Below are 19,937 nucleotides of genomic sequence, written 5' to 3'. Positions count from 1 at the left end.
TGACCTTTCTGCTTACATCCTGGTTTAGAGACTAACTCCACCCAAGCATGGTTTGAACTGCTTCCAAAATGAGTTACATTTTCAGATAGAAGGATCCCAATAATTTATTAAGTCAAGAAGCCAACTAAATAACATAACCAAACAGAGTATTGGATTTTTTTTTTTTAACTGTCAACCATGATTCCATTAAAAAGAAAGAGTGAGAAGAGAGAGTGAGAGACTTTTAGCTTGTATATATTATTGCTAAAGTTTACAATAGAGAGAGCTCTGGATTTTACATGAATTATTGCTAGAACTACTTAAGGCTGGCTGAGGTGGAAAATATTCATTTGTAGTCAAAGTGACAGATACTGTGTAATTTAGGATAATTTGTTTAGAAGCCACAGGTCCTTAAACCATACAGTACAACTGTCAAACACTTTCATTATTATGATGTCTACCCTGAACAGGTTTCTCATGCATCACTTATAAATGAATGATAAATGGATATAAATGTCTGTCTGCAGTTGACCACCTTTTTCAAGGACTATATTAAAATTCCTCTGACTCTAGAGATGGGATAGGTTAAGGGTTAGGGCAGAGAAATTTAGTTTAACTGAGGCCACAGGTGGCGCTAGAGGTAAAGAACGCAGCTGCCAATGCATATGTTAAGAGAGGAAAGTTTGATTCCTGGGTTAGGAAGACCTCCAGGAAGAGGGCATGGCAACCCACTCTAGTATTCTTGCCTAGAGAACCCCGTGGACAGAGGAGCCTGGTGGCCTACAGTCCATAGGATCACAGAGTCTGGCATGACTGAAGCAACTTAGCATGCACACATGAGAAATTTACATGTGGAGGGAAGAAATGATTTTTTTCTACCCCATTTCTCAAACATGTTTTTCCCATCCTATGGTTATAGTCCATAGGGTCGCAAAGAGTCAGACACGATGGAAGCAACTTAGCATGTATTCACACCACGTTCTTAGCACCAGTAATAGACACTCAAAGTTTTCTATGAAAAAGATTAAAAAAAAAAAAATGACTTAGGTAGAAGGCCAAAAGAAAAAATTATTCAAAGTTCAGTTACTAAAAATTATTCCAAGTTTTACTTCTACAAATACATATAATAGGTTTCAACCCCAAATCATTCAAGCCAAAATTAGTTTAGATACAATTCCATTAGGTCATATTCCCAAGGATTCTTAAGTTAAGTCTATTTACTTGATTTGTTAAAAACATATGTTATCTGCACATTAAATATTTAGTGTATAATGTGAAAATCTAGTACTACACAATAATGATATAGTCTTTAATTCTCTGAGTTAAATTGTAATGTAATCCCTACTGACTGTATCACCCGAACAACAGTTAACAATATTGTAGGGAAAAAACAGGATATCAGCAGATTTGAAAAAAAACTGCAGTGGATTAGATTTTAAAAGCTTAGATTAAATAACCATAGAGAAGTTTTATAGAGGCAAATGAACTCTTACATAAGCAAGATAAGTATTTGTAAAGGTTAGCAGGTTTTTAATTTTTTACCATACAGTGTGGAGAAAAATAAATTATTTCAAGGATTTTTACTTGCAGTGAATATTTTCCAAGATATCTCCTGAAAGAAAAATAAATCCTTCCAGATAATTTCCTTGTAGAACTAGCTAATCTTTATAACTTCCTCCAAAGAGAAAATACACAGTCTTTGATTATCTGAGAAAACTTTCATGTTTGCCTATGGAAATCTGTTAATAATAAGAAAATTCCCCTATGAAAATTATTTTTTTCAGATAACTTGCTTTCTCCTCCATGTCTGTAAAATGACCGATTTGTGAACAGGTCTTCCATCTAAAGTAGCTGGCTGATGTAAGCAAATCATAGTTTCCCCAACCCTCTTTCAAGTATAAGATTTAGAATTGACATGCTTAGGCCAAGGAGATGCAAGGCAGAATTCTTTAAAAGGTTTCCTTACTCCTAGGAATGAGACATAGTAAGTAATGGTTTTTTATTCTTTTGTATTCCCTTGTCTGGATGTGGCCCATGAAACTGCTACAGCCACCTTTCTACAAACCTAAGGATAATGCCAACACAGAAAGAACCAGATCATTCGTATTATTGCTAAGTAGGTGATATTACCTTTTATATAGCCACTCAAACTCTAGACACTTATTCTATAGTTTAATAAGTCTTCTTATTTTTTTTTAACCAGCTCAAGTAAGGTGCCTTTAAGCTGAAAGCACACTAATTGATTAAAGAGTAATATATTGGTCTCACACTCAAAAGAAGATAACAAAATTACCAACTCAAAAAAAATGAGGAAACATTATTTAGTATTCTTTATGGGTAAGAGGATGAGATGGCTGGATGGCATCACTGACTCAATGGATGTGAGTCTGAGTGAACTCCAGGAGTTGGTGATGGACAGGGAGGCCTGGCATGCTGCGATTCATGGGGTTGCAAAGAGTCGGACATGACAGAGAGAGTGAACTGAACTGAACTGAAATGATGGGTAAGATACTGTACAGTGTTTAAAGGAGACTCAAAAGTGAATGTAAAATAGTTCCCCCACTCAAGGAGTGTATTATTAAAAGGGGGATATATTTATAAAAATGGATGATAATAGCCCTATCAGATAGGACATTTGACACTGTGTGGATCACAACAAACTTTGGAGAATTTTTAAGGAAATAGGAATACCATATCACCCTACCTGCCTCTTGCAAAACCTTTATGCAGGTAAAAAACCAACAGTTAGAACTGGACATAGAACAACAGATTGGTTCAAAATTGGGAAAGGAGTACGTCAAGGCTGTATACTGTCACCCTGCCTATCTAAATTTTATATAGAGTACGTCATGGGACATGCCAGGCTGGATGAAGCATAAGCTGGTATCAAGATTGCTGGGAGAAACATCAATAACCTCAGATATGGAGATGACACCATCCTTATGGCAGAAAGTGAAGAGGAACAAACGAGTCTCTTAATGAAGATGAAAGAAGAGAGTTAAAAAGCTGGCTTAAAACTTAACGTTTGATAAACTAAGATCATGGTATCTGGTCTCATCACTTCATGGCAAATAGATGGGGAAACAATGGAAACAATGACAGACTTCATTTTCTTGGACTGCAAAATCACTATAGATGGCGACTACAATCATGAAATTAAAAGATGCTTGCTCCTTGGAAGAAAAGCTATGACAAACCTAGACAGTGTATTAAAAGCAGAGACATCACTGCTGACAAACCTCTGTATAGTCAAAGCTATGGTTTTTCCAGTAGTCATGTATGGATGGGAGAGCTGGAACATAAAGAAGGCTAAGCACCAAAGAAGAGATGCTTTTTGTGGTGTTGGAGTATTTTGAGAGTTGCTTGGAGTGCAAGGAGATCAAACCAGTCAATCCTTAAGGAAATAAGTCCTGAAACATCATTGGAAGGACTGATGCTGAAGCTCTAATACTTTGGCCACCTGATGCAAAGAGCCAACTCATTAGAAAAGACCTTAATGCTGGGAAAATTTGAAGGTAAGAGGAGAAGAGGATGATAGAGGATGAGATGGTTGGATGGCATCACCAACTGAATGGACATAAGTTTGAGCAAGCACCAGGAGATGGTGAAGGACAGGGAAGCCTGGCATGCTGCAGTCCAAGGGGCTGCAAAGAGTTGGACATGATTGAGTGACTGAACAACAACAAATATATAAAATGTTCTAGTAAACACAGAGATAGTTAGGTCTCCTGAGGATGAGGAACCCTTGGAGAACTGGATGCGGTAAAAGAGTTAAATTAGATAGATGCCTTCAAAAATGAAGAGTGAGATGAGCAAGAAAGTGAATGGCAATTTCAGGAAATTGTAGCAAAGTACAAAACTTGAATTATTTTGGAAGGAACTAACATGGCAGTTAGAGTAAAAGAAAGAGAAAGAGGCAAACAAAGTAAAATGCTAGTGAGGGAACATGGAAGAGTGGGTAAAAAGGAGACTGGAAACAGGGTAGAAATGGATGGGAAGGACTTAGCAGTCAACAGAATCCTGAAGTTTATGCAAGTTCCTTGGAAATCGAGAACTGCCAGAAGTCTATAAACAGAGAAGAAATATGATCAGATTTTTATTTTTCTAAGAGATAACATAATGGTCATGGTGAATGGATGTGATAGGGAGAAAAATGGATATTCTCTTTTACTAGATAAATGAAGCTGAAAAATGATATTATCACTTACACTAGATGAAAATATTGAAATGTTTGCTACCTTATCATCATGGTCTGTCAGCTGAGGCTTTTGTTCAGACTGCATCAGAGCTTGTTTCTCCCTTTGTCTAATGCTACTTCCTAAGTGATGCCCTCATGTATGTTGATCCCAAGAAACCCTCCCTTGCAAATACTCTATAAGCTAATCTTCATCTTACACTTGGCCTCTGGGGGAATTCAACTTACAACAAAACTAGTGGGAGTGATTAAATATAGATCCAGATCTCTGCCCTTGGAATGGGATCCCTTCTGAATGGATCTAATTGCTCCATTTTGATCTAGTGTTGGGGGAAAGGAATATCAAGTCAATGTGCATTATCTGTCTCAAGCCTTCTGAGAGAAATTCACAGAAATTCACATTTCTGAACTAAATAGAGGACTAATGGACCAACTCTAGAGGCTTCCCTGGTGGCTCAATGGTAAAGAAGCCACCTGCCAATGAAGGAGATGTGGGTTCAATCCCTGGGTTGGGAAGATCCTCTAGAGAAGGAAATGGCAACCCATTCCAGTATTCTTTGCCTGGGAAATCCCATGGACAGAGGAGCCTGGTGAGCTACAGTCCATGAGGTTGCAAAGAGTCAGACACAACTTAGCAACTAAACAACAACAGATTAACTCTAGAAAAAGCCTCCTTAAATTCTGGGATATCATGTCCCTGGTAATGCTTATACTTGCCTTTAAGTCTATTATGTCTCTGTAGAAATTAAAAAAAAAAAAAGGATCGCTTATCCCTCTTATCTAAATGTCAGAATTTGAAAAAAAGTCGTCTATTTAATTTTGACTTTCTAGACAGAGGAAATGCCCTGAAAGGTCTAATTTCAACTTTCTCCTTCTATGGCTATTTTCTCAAAGGTTATTGATCATATACCTGCCCCGTTCATATACCTGCCTCATTTATTATATAAGACTCAAAAATCTAGTCTGAACAGAGTTAAGATCATAAGAAGAATATTATTAAATATTTATGATGAAATGACTTTTTGCTACTATTTTTAGTGATTCCAATCTAAATTCTTGTGGCAAATATGAAATGACAATGGCTGTTATTTCAGTAGGCACAGCCTTGTTTGTACAAAAAGTTCAAATAAATAGATATCCTAAATTTTGATACTCCAACTGGATACTTTCTACACAATTTCTTTTTAAATTTCCCAGAGGAAAAAATTCCCAACCAGTCACTCAGAGCTCAATTATGTGTTGTAGATTGCTTTAGTCTATAAAGAATACAAAGGAAATCCTTCAGCCCCACAGAGTCCCAGCATGTGTGGTTTCTTCCACAGAGGAGTCTGGATTTTTGCTGAGGGGCACTGAGCCAACGCAAACCACGTAGGTCTAAACACTGCTCAACTACTACATCTTGACACTTACTTGCTACTGTGGAGTAAGAATCTTTTAGAATTGGCATGATTTATATAAATTTTAAAGGTGAATACCTATAAAAACATAAATTCTTACCTTTGCATACCTAACCTCTTTATGAATTGTTCATTTTACAAAGATAAATGTCAGTTAAACAGAAAGTCTCTAGTATAGACCCTACTTTTATAGTATGTTCAAATGACCATTTATTTCAATAACATCATAAGGGAAATCAATATTTCATAAACATTTATTTTATTAGATATTAGCACATTTCAAGCATGGAATATAGCCAAAGAGAGATCTGCTTAAAATAGCCAGAGAAGGAAGTTAGCTATCAGAATTTATTTTAAGCAATGATCTAATACACTCAGTTCAGATAAATGGACTTATTCTTCCAATCCTTTCCAATCTCTGAAGGCAGAGAACAGCACCAGAACAAATTCCCTTAAAAGTATGAATCGCTTTTTGTTATTATTCTAAGACTGAGACATATTTGGAAAAATGCTTTGTTAGCTATGTAGTGTCTTTTAAAGCAAAACCACAAAGTTGAAGATTTCCTTTGGCCTCTTTCATAAGAAGAGCCATAAAGATATTTACTGATGTTGAGATACTAGTTGATATTATCTATAACCTCTCCTAGGAATTTTTTTAAGTACTCATACTCCTAACGGAAAAAATACACCCTTAAGAAGAACTGGGGGACTTCCCGGTTATTATATAAGGGAATTCCCATAGCATGGAGCTAAGACTCCATGCTATCAATGCAGGAGGTCCAGATTCAATCCCAAAGTTGGGGAATTAGATCCCACATGTCGCAACTAAGAGTTCACACACCACAACTAAAGATTACATGTGCCACAGCTAAGACCAGACAGCCAAATAAATAAATAACTATTTTTTAAAAAGGAATAAATGGAATGAAGCTTTAATGGCAGAATTAAAGGTAAGTTTTTTCAAATTCTACCACACAACTGTTTATTTTATCTTACTATAAACAATATCTAAGTTATAGAATAATACTCATCTTAAAAAATAAGATAACCTTATGAGTTTGTGTGTTTGGACTGACACAAGTCAAGAACTACTGGCAATACTGTGGCGCTCATTCTTCTAGAAACACAGATTACACAAAAGGTACACATACACTGACATTCAAAGATTATTTCTTTACCATATCTGAGCATTTATTAAAAAAAATATTCCTTTTCCTTTGGTGGGCCTCAAAATGTGTGGAAGTACTACTTAAGAATGTACTATTTAAATGACTAAAAGAGCAGAAACAATATTTCTAATGCAGGTGCTCATTAAGCAATAGTAACGCATATGGTGACAAATATTTTGCCTATGTAGACTAAAACTCTTAGTGCTGATAATATTCAAATAGTGGAACAACTGATATTTAGTTATTAAAAGTGCCTCATAAGTAGAAGTTTAAGTTAAAGTGGTCATTGTAGGTGAAAGCTATGTGAAGCTTCAAAGTCCAAGAGTGACCTACAAATAACTCTTTCTGAATGGGATGAAGTCTCTATTAACTCAGCGTGTACATGCTAAGTCACTTCAGTTGTGTCCAACTCTTTGCATCCCTATGGACTGTAGCCCACCAGGCTCCTCTGTCCATGGACTTCTCCAGGCAAGAATACAGTAGGGAACTACTGACCTGAAACCTTGCAATGGTTCCTAGTATTTCTTTTGCAATAGTATTTCTTATGGAAAAGAAGAGAAAGAAAAAACAACCACATATACCTTACAGATGCAGAATGATCATATGTCTCCTCATTAGTCATTCAACTCCTCTAGTCTTGGTATCCATTTTTTTTTTTTTTTGCATAGCTATTGATATTTACTAAGTTACAATACTAGTTAATAATAATTATGACAGTGTGGCTGTCCTTGCTTTGTGTATCACAATGCTAGCTGAAACTGTAGGATACAATAGTAATGGCTTTTCAGTTTTGAGTATATATTTCTTTAAGTGGTAAGATTGTTAATGAGCCCATAAATGAGGCATTGTTCATCCTTACTATCTGAATGTGAGGAAATCATAGAAGAAACCTGTTTGAATGTAAAATTAGAATGTGGAGAAGACAGTGTGGTTTAAAATGCTACCAGAGTCATACTATCATTTTAAAGCATGCTTATGTGTTCACTGAAAATTAAAAATGTATAATTGCTACAGATATAAATATTAATACTTCATGAATAACTCATTTCCAGTTTTTCAGTCTAAAACTTTGAATTTCTGTAGCATCCATTTATTAACTGTTCATACCTTTCATTCATATTTTCAAAGGTTTTAGTATTACACTCACTGTTAACAAAAAACATGCATATGTGCTTAAATCCATAAAATCCAGAAATATGTATCAGAGGCAATATGTTCTTTTCTTTTCTTTTAATACGTTCTTTTAATATGTTCTTTTTTGACATGCACAAGACCTACTGCATTTGATGCTGAATCATTTAAAACAGAAAAGAAGGAAAGGGGCATAGATGAAAATAAATGCATCCAATTAACTAGACAGAAATAAACTGACCTTCTTAAAATTTTTGTTTAAGTCAACCAGACTGAGCAAGAAGATGTGGTCCTTGGCTCCCAGGAGCAGCCTGCCCCTCTCCTCATCTAACAGAATAGTTTGGAAATCCAGTCCTTCTGATGAGCCCAAAAAAGGAATACAGCTATTTGAAAGCAGCAAGTCTATGGGAAAATAAAAAGGATAGAAAGAAAAAATTCTTATTAAGCAAAATATTTATTTGCTTCCATACACACACCATTCCACTTTATAAATGCATATGTACATTATGAAAACTCCAATTTAGATATATGCAAACCACAGACAGATTTTAGCACACACTTGTTTAGAAAGATTCAACTTATACTTCTATTTTATTGATGTGTTTATATTATCATCAAAATAAATATAAAACATGTTAGAAGAAAAGCAATAAATACAAAATTTTTCACAACCCTGTTTGATTTCTTAAGTTATAAATTAATGCATCTAGCTACAGTAAGATTTGCAAACTGATCAAATGACCAATATGCACAAAGGAAGCAGCCAACTAAGTATATGATAAATTTCAGCCATTTTTTTTGCCCTTCTACTTTTTATGATATCCATGTTTGGATGATTACACACTGCCTAGTTCCCAGTGGCTCAGTGGTAAAGAATCCGCCTGCAATGCAGGAAATGCAGGAGACACTGGTTCGATCCCTGGGTCATAAAGATCCTCGGGGTCAGAAAGATGCTCTAGAGGAGGGCATGGCAACCCACTCCAGTATTATTGCCTGGAGAATTCCATGAACAGGGAGCCTGACAGGCTACAGTCCACATGGTCACAAAGAGTTGGACATGACTGAGCATGCACACACAAAGTTCACATATACAGGAAGATGTAAACGTAGAAGTAATGAATTCTGAAGATGTGATCCTGAACCAGTGATGGAATCAGAATTATAAAGTGAGAAGGGACCTTAAAAGTTCATTTATGCCAATTCATGATTTTATAAATGAAGGTGTTTAATTGCATCAAGATGAAGCCACATGCCCTAAAGTCACAAAACGACAGTGGCAAAGCTGACAATATAACCTCAGTCCCAGTCTCCATTTATTTTGGGGCTGTAACAAGGCCTAAGTCTTTCAGTTATGATTGTGATATAGACAAATTTCTATTCAAATTCAGGTCTGAATCCTAGTGGTTAGGATGAGGGCCTCACTGCTGAGGGCCTGGGTTCAATCCTTGGTCAGAGAACTAAGATTCCATAAGCCATGTGATATGGCCAAACAAAACAAACAAAAAAGGAAATAAATTTAAATTTAGATCTGAGTTTACAGGAACCCAAATCTTTTCAATATATTTTACTCCAAGTACTAATCATGCCTTCTCATTTTCTGCAACCCTAGACTATTAAATAACAAGAAGAAAATAACATCACTCGTCACTTATTAAAGTCCATTACATTTTACTGGACTTTGCAATTCTGGCTGTATGATCTAGGGCAAGAACGTTAACCTCTCTGTGCTGTTGTTTTCTCATCTATAAAATGGGAATAATGATGGATAGAAACAATGTAATAAATTATTAAAGTGTGAAGAATAATCAGTAAACATATGACCAGCATTAGAATAGTGCCCGGCAGTGCTGTGTAACTATTAGCTATTATAATAATGATTTTTTAAAAACTCTATAAAATCTATTAAAAGGAAGTCATATTTCCCAACTCATAATTCCCATGATTAAAGGAGGTAACTTATATGAAGTTCTTAGAACAATGTCTTGAAGATAGGCAAAGTTCAATAAATAGTGTTACTTTGAATATTAAACTCTGGTTTGGACCAAATGAGTTCTATGAAGTTCTATGAAGGAATATCAACTCATCTTCCATTAAATCTGACTCATGAAGATTAGCACATTTCTGTGTTTTTTAAAATAGTTTTGGAATAACATTAAAAAGCTATTTTGTCTACAAATATTTATAAGCTTAGAAAGTATTAAGCATGCAAACAAGGTTGTGGGATGGCTGAGCCTCGCTGTTAGGGGCTCACAGATCCATATGCAAACAGATATGCATAGACAATACAGTACAAGCAAAATAAATTCTAATAGAAGTATACACAAAATGTTAACAAATCTTTCCAGTAGTTAATTATGTATCACCTTACAGAAGGAGGTAATATTTACAAACATTCCTGAAGGGTAGACAGAAACTTTACAGGAAAAATATAAAAAACATTTACTCCAAGCAGAGGACCACTCGAATGTATTGTACCAGGGTATATACCATCTTATATTATGCTTACATATTGCATGTTTAATGCATTTCCTACTATGGGGTATGAGTTCCTTCAGGTCAAAGACCAGGTCTTACTTATCTTAGAACTCCCAGCACACAGCTCAGAGGCTGAGACAAACTGAGCACTTAATCAATATGTGTGGAACTGCAGTAGTTCAGTATGCTGGAACAGAGAGAAGAGGTAGGGGCAGTGAAAAGTGAGGCTGTCTCAAAGTAGTCAGGGTGTAAGCCGTCAGGCTGCAGAGGTTAGGTATTATATAGGTAACTGAAAGCCAATAAAATATTTTATGCAGAGAAAGTCACAAAGAGTATAGCTGAGCGTTACAAAAATAAGTCTAGCTGCTGTGTTCAGGATGGATGAGAATCAGGAAACATGGGGGCAGAGAGACTATCCAGAAGTTTCTAAAAGATGGTAAGTCCCTGAATTATGGTGGTACTAAGGGGAGGAGGAAGATGTTTAGGATATTGCATCTCATTTTCTGTCTCTACTTAAATGAGGAAAATAAAGGACATCATCATTTGCTTTATTTTCTTTTACCATAACCAATTTTTTCAGGTTTAGTTTCAAACAAATTTGACAAGGAAAAACAGCTGCAAAAATATTGACTAACCTTAAGTATTATCATTTCAAAATGATTTAATGTTGCTTTGTGACAATGTTAGCATCAAACCGATTAGAACATGCTTTACCGAGGCTTCGTAGCCAAACTAAATAATTAGATTCAGACATTACATATGAAAATTTCTCAGGTTGACACATTTTGAAAAGACCTTGGGACAGGGAATGGAACAGGTTCCCTCTCCCCTAAGCAGCTTATCTTTCTTGCATTTCTGCCAAACCAAGCAAATTCACTTTTGTTTCCACGGGATCATCAACAAAAGCCTAGGAAAAAAAAATTAAATCCAGAGTCTGTATCTTAACACCTAAAGCTGATATACTCTCAGGATTTCAGGAATCAGATATGAATGCTGGCTCTGCAGGCTGAAAACTCATGCAAGTTAAAGACTAATAATTTGGCGATATATTTCCAAGCTTTACTTTTTCTTCCCTTAAACCAGCAAGTCTTAGGCATATGATTTTTTAAATTGTCCACAGTTTATAATTCTTTTTAACAGAGACTTCATCTTGTTTCCCCCCTCCCCCCACTTTGGTGGTGGATTGAATGGGTTGCTTCATAAATGCCATTCAGAGGGGGTCTGCTCTGTACTTTCTTAGCCAGCCCCACCTTTCTGCAGACCTCTAGGTCCTAAATGCATTCTTTGTTCTTCCTACCTAAACCTTTGACCTAAGCCACCATAATCACTCCTTCTGTTCTTTTAGCAGTTCATTTTCCTATCACCTTGTTCTCAGTTTGTAATCTCACTCAATCAACCAGGGCCTCAAATTCCCAGTCTTGTTCTATCAATAGATTCTTGAAAAATCTACAGTTGATTATTTCTGAAATAAATACATCAAAGTTATGATTAATCATTTACTAGTTTAACTATTGGAGAAGGCAGTGGCACCCCACTCCAGTACTCTTGCCTGGAAAATCCCATGGACGGAGGAGCCTGGAGGGCTGCAGTCCATGGGGTCGCAAAGAGTCAGACACGACTGAGCGACTTCACTTTCACTTTTCACTTTCCTGCATTGGAGAAGGAAATGGCAACCCACTCCAGTGTTCTTGCCTGGAGAATCCCAGGGACGGGGGAGCCTGGTGGGCTGCCGTCTATGGGGTTGCATAGAGTCAGACACGACTGAAGTGACTTAGCAGTAGCAGTTTAACTATGAAAATCCTGCACAGGATGGATTTTAATTGAATGATGACACAGACAAAATGTTCATAATCCATGATCAAGAAACCATTACAGAGCAACAGGATGGTTCTGTGGTTCAAAACACCTATAAAGAGCATAGTATTTTCCTATACTTGTATTCATGTGCCTGCGTGTTAAGTTACTTTAGTTGTATCCGATTCTTGGCAACCTGATGGACTGTAGCCCAGCAGGTTCCTCGGTCCATGGGATTCTCCAGACAAGAATACTGGAGTGGGTTGCCATGCCCTCATCCAGATGATGTTCCCGACCCAGGGATTGAACCTGCAAGTCTCTTAGATCCCCTGCATTGGCAGATGGCTTCTTTACCACTAGCACCATCGGGGAATCCCCTTGTATGTATGTGTGCATTGCTAAAGAGTATATCCAGAGCTCATCAACATCTTCTGTTATCTTACCAAGTGAAAGTGAAAGTCACTCAGTCGTGTCCAGTTCTTTGAGACCCCATAGACTATATAGTCCATGGAATTCTCCAGGCCAGAATTCTGGAGTGGGTAGCCTTTCCCTTCTCCAGGGGATCTTCCCAAACCAGGGATTGAACCAGGTCTCCCGTATTGCAGGCAGATTCTTTACCGGCTGAGCCACAAGGGAAGCCCATCTCACCAAAGGCATGGATAAATTGTACGTCTCCCACATAGAGTTAATAGCATACTTAAAATAATTTCTCATTTCTAACACAACAAAGTGAGTCTCTACCATTATAAAACTAGATTTCTGAAGGCAAACAACTGACTCATCTAAGATCACCAGGTTCTCTGCATATGCTATAAAAACTCTGCTAACAAGTTCCACTCACTGACCTCACAGCCTAGTGCGGAGAAAATGCTCATCCACAACAAAAAATGTGAATATATCTTTTTTTTTTTTTTTGTAACTCCTAGTGGCTGAAGACCTTATTTATTTTGGCCACACCACAGGGCATATACAATCTTAGTTCCCCAAGCAGGGATCGAATTCATGCCCCTGGCATTGGAAACATGGAGTCTTAACCACTGGACCACCAGGGAAGTCTTGAGAATGTACTTGTGACAAAGGACAATGGTACCACAGTAGTAGATTGTTAAATACTTTTAACAGTAAAATAGAGCTTCCTCTCTGTCTTCATTAGCAAGCCAAATAACACAGCTCTTGCCAATATGGTGGTTGGAGAAACCAAATGGTCTCTGATCACCTTCCAACACTCAAGTTCTATGGCATTAGAACCATACATTGAACTCTGTTAAAACAGACACATATCAAATAACAAACTTAAATGGACACATATCAAGTAACTCATTCATCTGTTTACTCCAGGCCATTGCTCTATTCCCTGGAGCAGGTAGTCTCTAACCTTTGGGAAGAACAGAAATACAGTATAATGTAATTAGAGCTAAAGGGAGATTTTGATAATGCTGTTTGAATTCTCTATTACCAATTCAATGAGGTTCAGAATGGTTAAGTGGGCTTCACAAAACCAATTTGCTCTTCATGGCAGAATATGGCAGCAATGAACCCCCTGACTCACAGCCACATGACCCTCTATGTGAGGGGAAGGTTGAAGATCTCAGTTCCTGCTCCTATTTGAAACAATAGCTTGTTCTATAAAGAATTCTTTATATCTCCCTGTAGTGTCCCTTCATATAATTGTTCTTTCAGCCTGAAGAAATATTTGACCTAATGTTCTACACTCTTCCTCTTCACCCTAGAAAGGAAAGGAGTGGTCTGAATCTAACAAATTTAGGATTAGGCAACACAGACTTCCTCAGTGTTCACTATTAAACGAACAAAATCCCAAACCCTTGAAATCCTGCATTTATTGCCAGAAATTCTAAACTGGGTGGAGCTGACAATCTCTCTCTTGAGAAGACTACATAGTTAAAAAATGGCTTCCCACATCCTTTAAAGAACACTTAACAGGAAGCTCTTTTTTAAAGAAGAAAATCAAAGTTATTAAGGGCAGATTTTCATGGGGTAAAAATAAAATCACCTTTGAGCAAAGCCAATTTCTAGTCAAATTCCTCAGCAGAAAAAGCTTATAGCCAAAAATGAATCCGGATCAAAACCCTGTCACCCTGGGGATTTCCTGGTGGTCCATTGGTTAGGACTGGGCACTTGCCAAAAAAAAAAAGAATGAAAGAAAGACAAACACACACATACACACAACTCTGTTACTCTTCCCTACCATTCAGGATATTCAGCAGAAAAGCACAAATTCTTACCCTACCCGCCCATCTTTTTCCTCAAGGAAATAACCATTATATCGTTAGGACTATTCTGATGTTTCTTGAACACAGTCACATCTCCAGTGTGTTCTCTGCAACACCATCTAAATAAAGAGGTAAAGGTGTTTTCATTCTTGCCTTCTCCATAAATTCAGCTTCTCCCTCTTGACTTCTGAATTCTCTGGGCTTCCATGGCTGTCAGTCTCCCAAGACTCCTTCTATGGAACCTCTTGATCCCACAGTTCCCAGAAATGTTTTGGCTATCAAACCAACCTCACTACCCTCCATCCCCAAAGCCTGTTCTCAGTTTGGGTCAGGAGTTGAGTAAAGAGAGCAAACTGTTCATTCCAAAATGAAAATTAGTCCCTAATTTTGTGACTCACTGAGTCTCTTTGGCCCTCTATGAAGCTGTATTTATTTCTCCTGCTTTTGGTCCAAGGCAAGGCAAGAATTCTTTCTTTGATTTAACCTTTGGAAAGAGAGCTCATCTTAAATTAGCCCCACCTGACTTTCAATTGGTTTTCTGAGGCCTGAGACTACATGAAAAGATTTTGATGACCAAGATAGCTCACCTTCACCTATTAAACATACCGCTTATTCTCTATGTATGAAGCTTAAGTCTCCATAGCTAACTGCTCAAAATATATATATTCAAACTTAAAATCCTGACAAAAAGACTAAATTATAAGAATATATTACTGTTCTATTTTCCTAGATGAAAAGTCTAACTCTCCCTTGCAAAATAATGCAAGTTCAAATCAGAAAGAAAAAGAAATCAAATTCTTATTTGCTCATCTGCAATGGAATGTTGGAAACTGTTCTGTTCATTAGGTCTCAGACAGATCATTATCTATATCAATAATAAATCAGGTGACACCACATAGGGAAACATACACTAGGAACAAGTAAAGTCTATTATATCATCAGAGCTACATTCTTTCCAGGACAAGATGTGGAATAGGAGTGTGGTAATTTTACACCATCACATTTTCATGTACATCCGTTCTTTTAAATCATAGGTTTATTCTTATTTGGCCAGCTTTCAACAATAGATGCCTTTCTTTTATGATCCATCACATGTGAGATTCATAATTTATGATTATGGATCCCTTTTAAATCCTTTCTTTGAGTAAGAATGAATAGTTTTAAATTCTCAAAAGCTTGGCCATAATAAATTTTGCTACTGACCTATAAAAAAGTCTAACATTATAAATAACTGATACATTTCCAGAAGAACAATGCAATGACAGAATAAACTGCCTCAGAAATACTTGACAGGATAATTCTAGGAAAGATACATTCTACTTTGACAATTATTTTCTTAATTCACTTTAAGGTATTGAGAATGTCTTCCTTCTTAAATTTCAAGGAATACTTAAAATCAAAACACCATGTCACAAGTGAGCATAAATTTGTTTTCAATTTAGAATGTGAATTTAATTTAAAAAAACTCAAAAATGTCAATACATTTTATTTTATAATACATCACTTATTATTGATTCCAAATAGCAAGACAAATATGACAAGAGCAAATAATTCCTCAAGCAAAGATGCATACAAGTTAATTTACAGAGCAGGGTAGCAGGGTTATGAGACTAACTTATAATATTTTACAATAATATTTTTAAATTACATTAATCAAAGTTAAGCATATATATATATATATATATACACACACACACATATAAAAGTAATGTTAGGAGGCATATATAAGCCCATTTGTCATCTCCAATTCTCTGTCCACTTCCAATCTAGAATCTATTGACATATTTACTAGTTTATTTTCTATTTATTTTCATATTTACAAATAATATATATGTTACTACTATCTTTTCACTCAGACATTTCTATTGAATTGTTGTTTACAGAAACTGAGAATTTTAGATTTCTTATGCCAACTCTTTCCCTCCAACCAAGTCCCTAACATTATAGAATATCCATTTTTATGAAAGCTATATTTAATCATTCCATTACTAGTACAAGGTAAATATCTTCCCTACTTAGAAAAACTGTTCTTTAATGATCCTTACTTTCTTGAACAATATGTTGGTTTTGTTAACTTCTCAATTGTGACATTTGCTTTGACTTCATTAAGATCATGGTCAAAACTTTCCACACCTTCTGAAAACTGTGTCCATAAAATTTTCAAATGAAATTGTCATCTGTTTTTGTTTCTCTCCAGGAAAACCCACTCCTAGGCTCTTTCTTCCTCCTGCTCCAATCTGAACTGTCTGTTCTCTGGCTTGAGTAATACTTTCTCAGACTTTTTTCAACTTCTCTCCTAGTATGACTCCCATCTTTCCTGGATCTCATGTCTTTATTTTTTGATTTATTTTCTTATTTTGGTGAGCACATCTCCAGAAGTGTCTGTGACTTAAATTTTTGAAATTTTCCATATATCCAAAGTTACAGTTTAGAAGTCTCATGCCATCAGTGCCCCAAGGTTTTGAATGTCTTCTGTTTTTTTTTTTTTTTTCTTTCTTTTTCCCTCCACACTCTGCTATTATAAAATTTAAAATGATTGGCCTGAATATGTCTTTTTTTGTTTTTCATTTATTATGCTGGGCGTTCAGCATGACACCTGATTTGAAAATTAATTTCCACTGATTCAGGAAAATGTCCATTTGGTTTTTCATTTAGAACAAACAGATGTCAGTTATCCATGGAACTTTTCTCTAGGATTCGTCCAGAAAGGGTTCTCTCTCTTACCTAAGGAAGATAATTCTATAGAGATGTGCATGGAATTTGAATCAGAATATGCTTATGGACTTGCAAGAGGGAGATTCAAAATACAGTCATAGAATAATGGCCTCCTTAATTTAAGTGTGCGTGCATGCTAAGTCACTTCAGTCGTGTCTGACTCTTTGCATCCCTATGGACTGTATCCTGCCTATGTAGGCTCCTAGGTCTATGGGATGCTCCAGGCAAGAATACTGGAGTGAGTTGCCATTTCCTACTCCAGGGGATCTTCCCAACCCAGGGATCAAACTTGTGTCTTTTATGTCTCCTGTATTGGCAGGCAGGCTCTTTACCACTAGCGCTACCTGGTAAGCCCCCTTAATTCAGGCAGTAGGGCATAAACAATGAAATAAGCTTTTCCATTTACAGTTTCCCATAAACCGTTTTCTCATAAAGTGTTAGTTCTCTACTGATGATTTCAAAACAGACACCTAAAACCCCACTGCATCTCCCAAGTCAAAGTTCAGAATTTCCAATAGCTAGCTTGATATTGTCATTTTCCCCTCAGCCACCTCATCCTACCAATTATAATGACTTTAATGACATGATTGAGCTCTCAGGCTCAGGATAGCAGAATCATTTTTAGTTCTTCTGCCTTATTCCCTTACTTTTTTATTCCCCTATTTAAATAATTAGTACCTCTAAGTCTATTGCATTTCCTTCACATCAACATCCAGGTAAATTTAAAGCCTTATGTATAGATTTTCTCATGAAAATCTTTCATTCTTCTTCCTCAAACATTTATTCCTATTGTCAGCTAGGCAAACAGCCATACTAGTTCTCAAAACTGCTGTAACAGGTTCCTAAACAACCTTGTTCTCTGCTCCCATCCCTCGCCAATCCCTCTCCAATCCATATAAATTTATCTATTCTGTTTTTTCCCCTAATTAGAATTGTTAGAATTTTATGATCAAATTATCTAATGCCAACAAAGAGTTAAATTCAATGAACTAAATTGCTTCCAATTTTCCAAGTTCAATTTCACACCCAATCTCCTCTGAAGTTCTTTTAAGTGTTTTGATTTATTTACCATAATACTATGGCATCAATCTTTTTGCAGTCATTTCATCCTTTAAAAAGATTAGAAGCCCTTGCAGATAAAAATAAGTCTAAATCATCACTGCAATTCATCACCTCTTTTTTCACATAAGAAGTTTAATAAACATGTAACTGATTGTTTCAAAGGAGTGATTCTTGTTTGTGTTGATTTTTCTACCTTCCATTTAAATCAGAATTTATTGCAAGCTTATTAATAATTCAGAGAGGTTAATGTGCCATTTGGAGACCCCACTGTGGCTCTAATGCTCTGTAATCATGAGAGATTCCTGTTGTGACATCCAAGTATTCCTGTTTGTGTGTGTGTGTGTCAGGGGGTGGTTTCAGAAATAGAGCACTGTAAAAAGCAGTGCTGCTCAGAATTAACATGCATTCAAATCAGCTCTGATTCTTGCTAAAATAATGGCTTCTCACCGAGGCATCTGAGAGAGGCCCTAAGATTCTGCATTTCTAACAAGTTCCTCATTTATGCTGGTACTACTGGTCCTTACACTGCAGTTGGAGTAGAAACTCTAAAGAAAACCATGGGCCCATTGCTCTGAAGTGCTGGACTCTTTCTTTCTTCCCCACACTAGAGTTTCTCTCAAACCCTTAAATGATGGTGTGTTAATTTACACAAAATAGCCAAATTATTATTTTTCCTGTACAATACTACAGTGTTAGAATAAGTTAGGGATGAACAGATTTGATCAATGTGATTAACTTACAACTAGCTTAATTGCTATCAGTGATAAATGACCTACTTAGTTTCAACCAATGACGTATAAAACTTTTCCCCCTCAGTTTTCTCATACAAAGAAGAGAAGTAATCCATTTAATATCCATTAACCTAGAAGGAAAATGTAAAGACAAGTTATGATTTATTATTGACTTAAGTGAATTTCCTATTATTTGTGGCAGAAGAAATTATATCGACGATGCCTAAATATATTTTTAAAGGCCTTGAATTTTCTTCACACCTTACTTCAATTAATTCAATAATATATTTAGTTTCTCTCTGAAGCCTATCATAATATCCATTTTGTGCTTTATTACATCCAAGGAGCTTCTCCTCTAGTATTTAATTTGATCCTTAAGGAGAACCAGAAGGATTATCAATAATTTTCAGGTGAGAAAACCTAGACTCGGAAAGAGCAAACAACTATTTTAATGGCATAAGAACAGTACATGCCAAAGAGAGAGTTAAAACATATTTTGGTCTTCTAATTCTAAGCCCTATCACCCATTACAGCTATATTTTATATTTTAAGATCAATGAGTACACTTCTATCACTTCCCCCACTTCATCATTCCATTGGGATTACTGAAATATTTGTCTTATTTTCTAGACTGTGTCTGGCTCACTGGGACTTTAGTGAAATAAACCTCTTTATGAGTATCTTTCTAAGTAAAAAGCACTTTAGTTTTAATTTATGCCTCTTTTGAATTAATAGGATTAAAATAGCATGTTTAAAGGACTCTTAGGAAAATGCAAAAGGTATATTACAAGTTCTTGAGAGGCATTCATCAAATTTTGTTAAAAAGACCCAATGACATTCATTTTTAAAATGTCCACAAATTTATATTTTACACATATATTGAAAGACCCTCACTGTAAGAAGTCCTTAATAAGACCTAAGGAATTAGAGCCAAATTTTAGGTTATTGAAGTCATACAAAAAGCAATTGCATATAAAAACTTTTATCTCCTCAATAATTTATAGATAGTAAACCTACTATTTAAAAGAAAAAAAAAAAAACAACTATTTTAACCAAAA

The 19,937-nt window shown here is 36.0% G+C and overlaps 1 protein-coding gene across 2 annotated transcripts in view; it reads right to left on the bottom strand.

The window, feature by feature from the left end:
* Positions 1–19,937, bottom strand: part of SEMA3D (semaphorin 3D) — a 230,242-nt gene that overhangs the window by 114,257 nt on the left and 96,048 nt on the right. For both annotated transcript variants that reach the window (XM_019958589.2, XM_070787656.1), the window contains one exon: positions 8,113–8,273. In XM_019958589.2, the coding sequence (XP_019814148.1) occupies positions 8,113–8,273 (161 nt within the window). The remainder of the gene's footprint in view (positions 1–8,112; positions 8,274–19,937) is intronic.

This window comes from Bos indicus, chromosome 4 (genome assembly GCF_029378745.1).
Source record: "Bos indicus isolate NIAB-ARS_2022 breed Sahiwal x Tharparkar chromosome 4, NIAB-ARS_B.indTharparkar_mat_pri_1.0, whole genome shotgun sequence".
Taxonomy (NCBI): domain Eukaryota; kingdom Metazoa; phylum Chordata; class Mammalia; order Artiodactyla; family Bovidae; genus Bos; species Bos indicus.
Note: the sequence above shows the minus strand (reverse complement) of the source record. Positions and strands in the feature narration are given on the sequence as shown.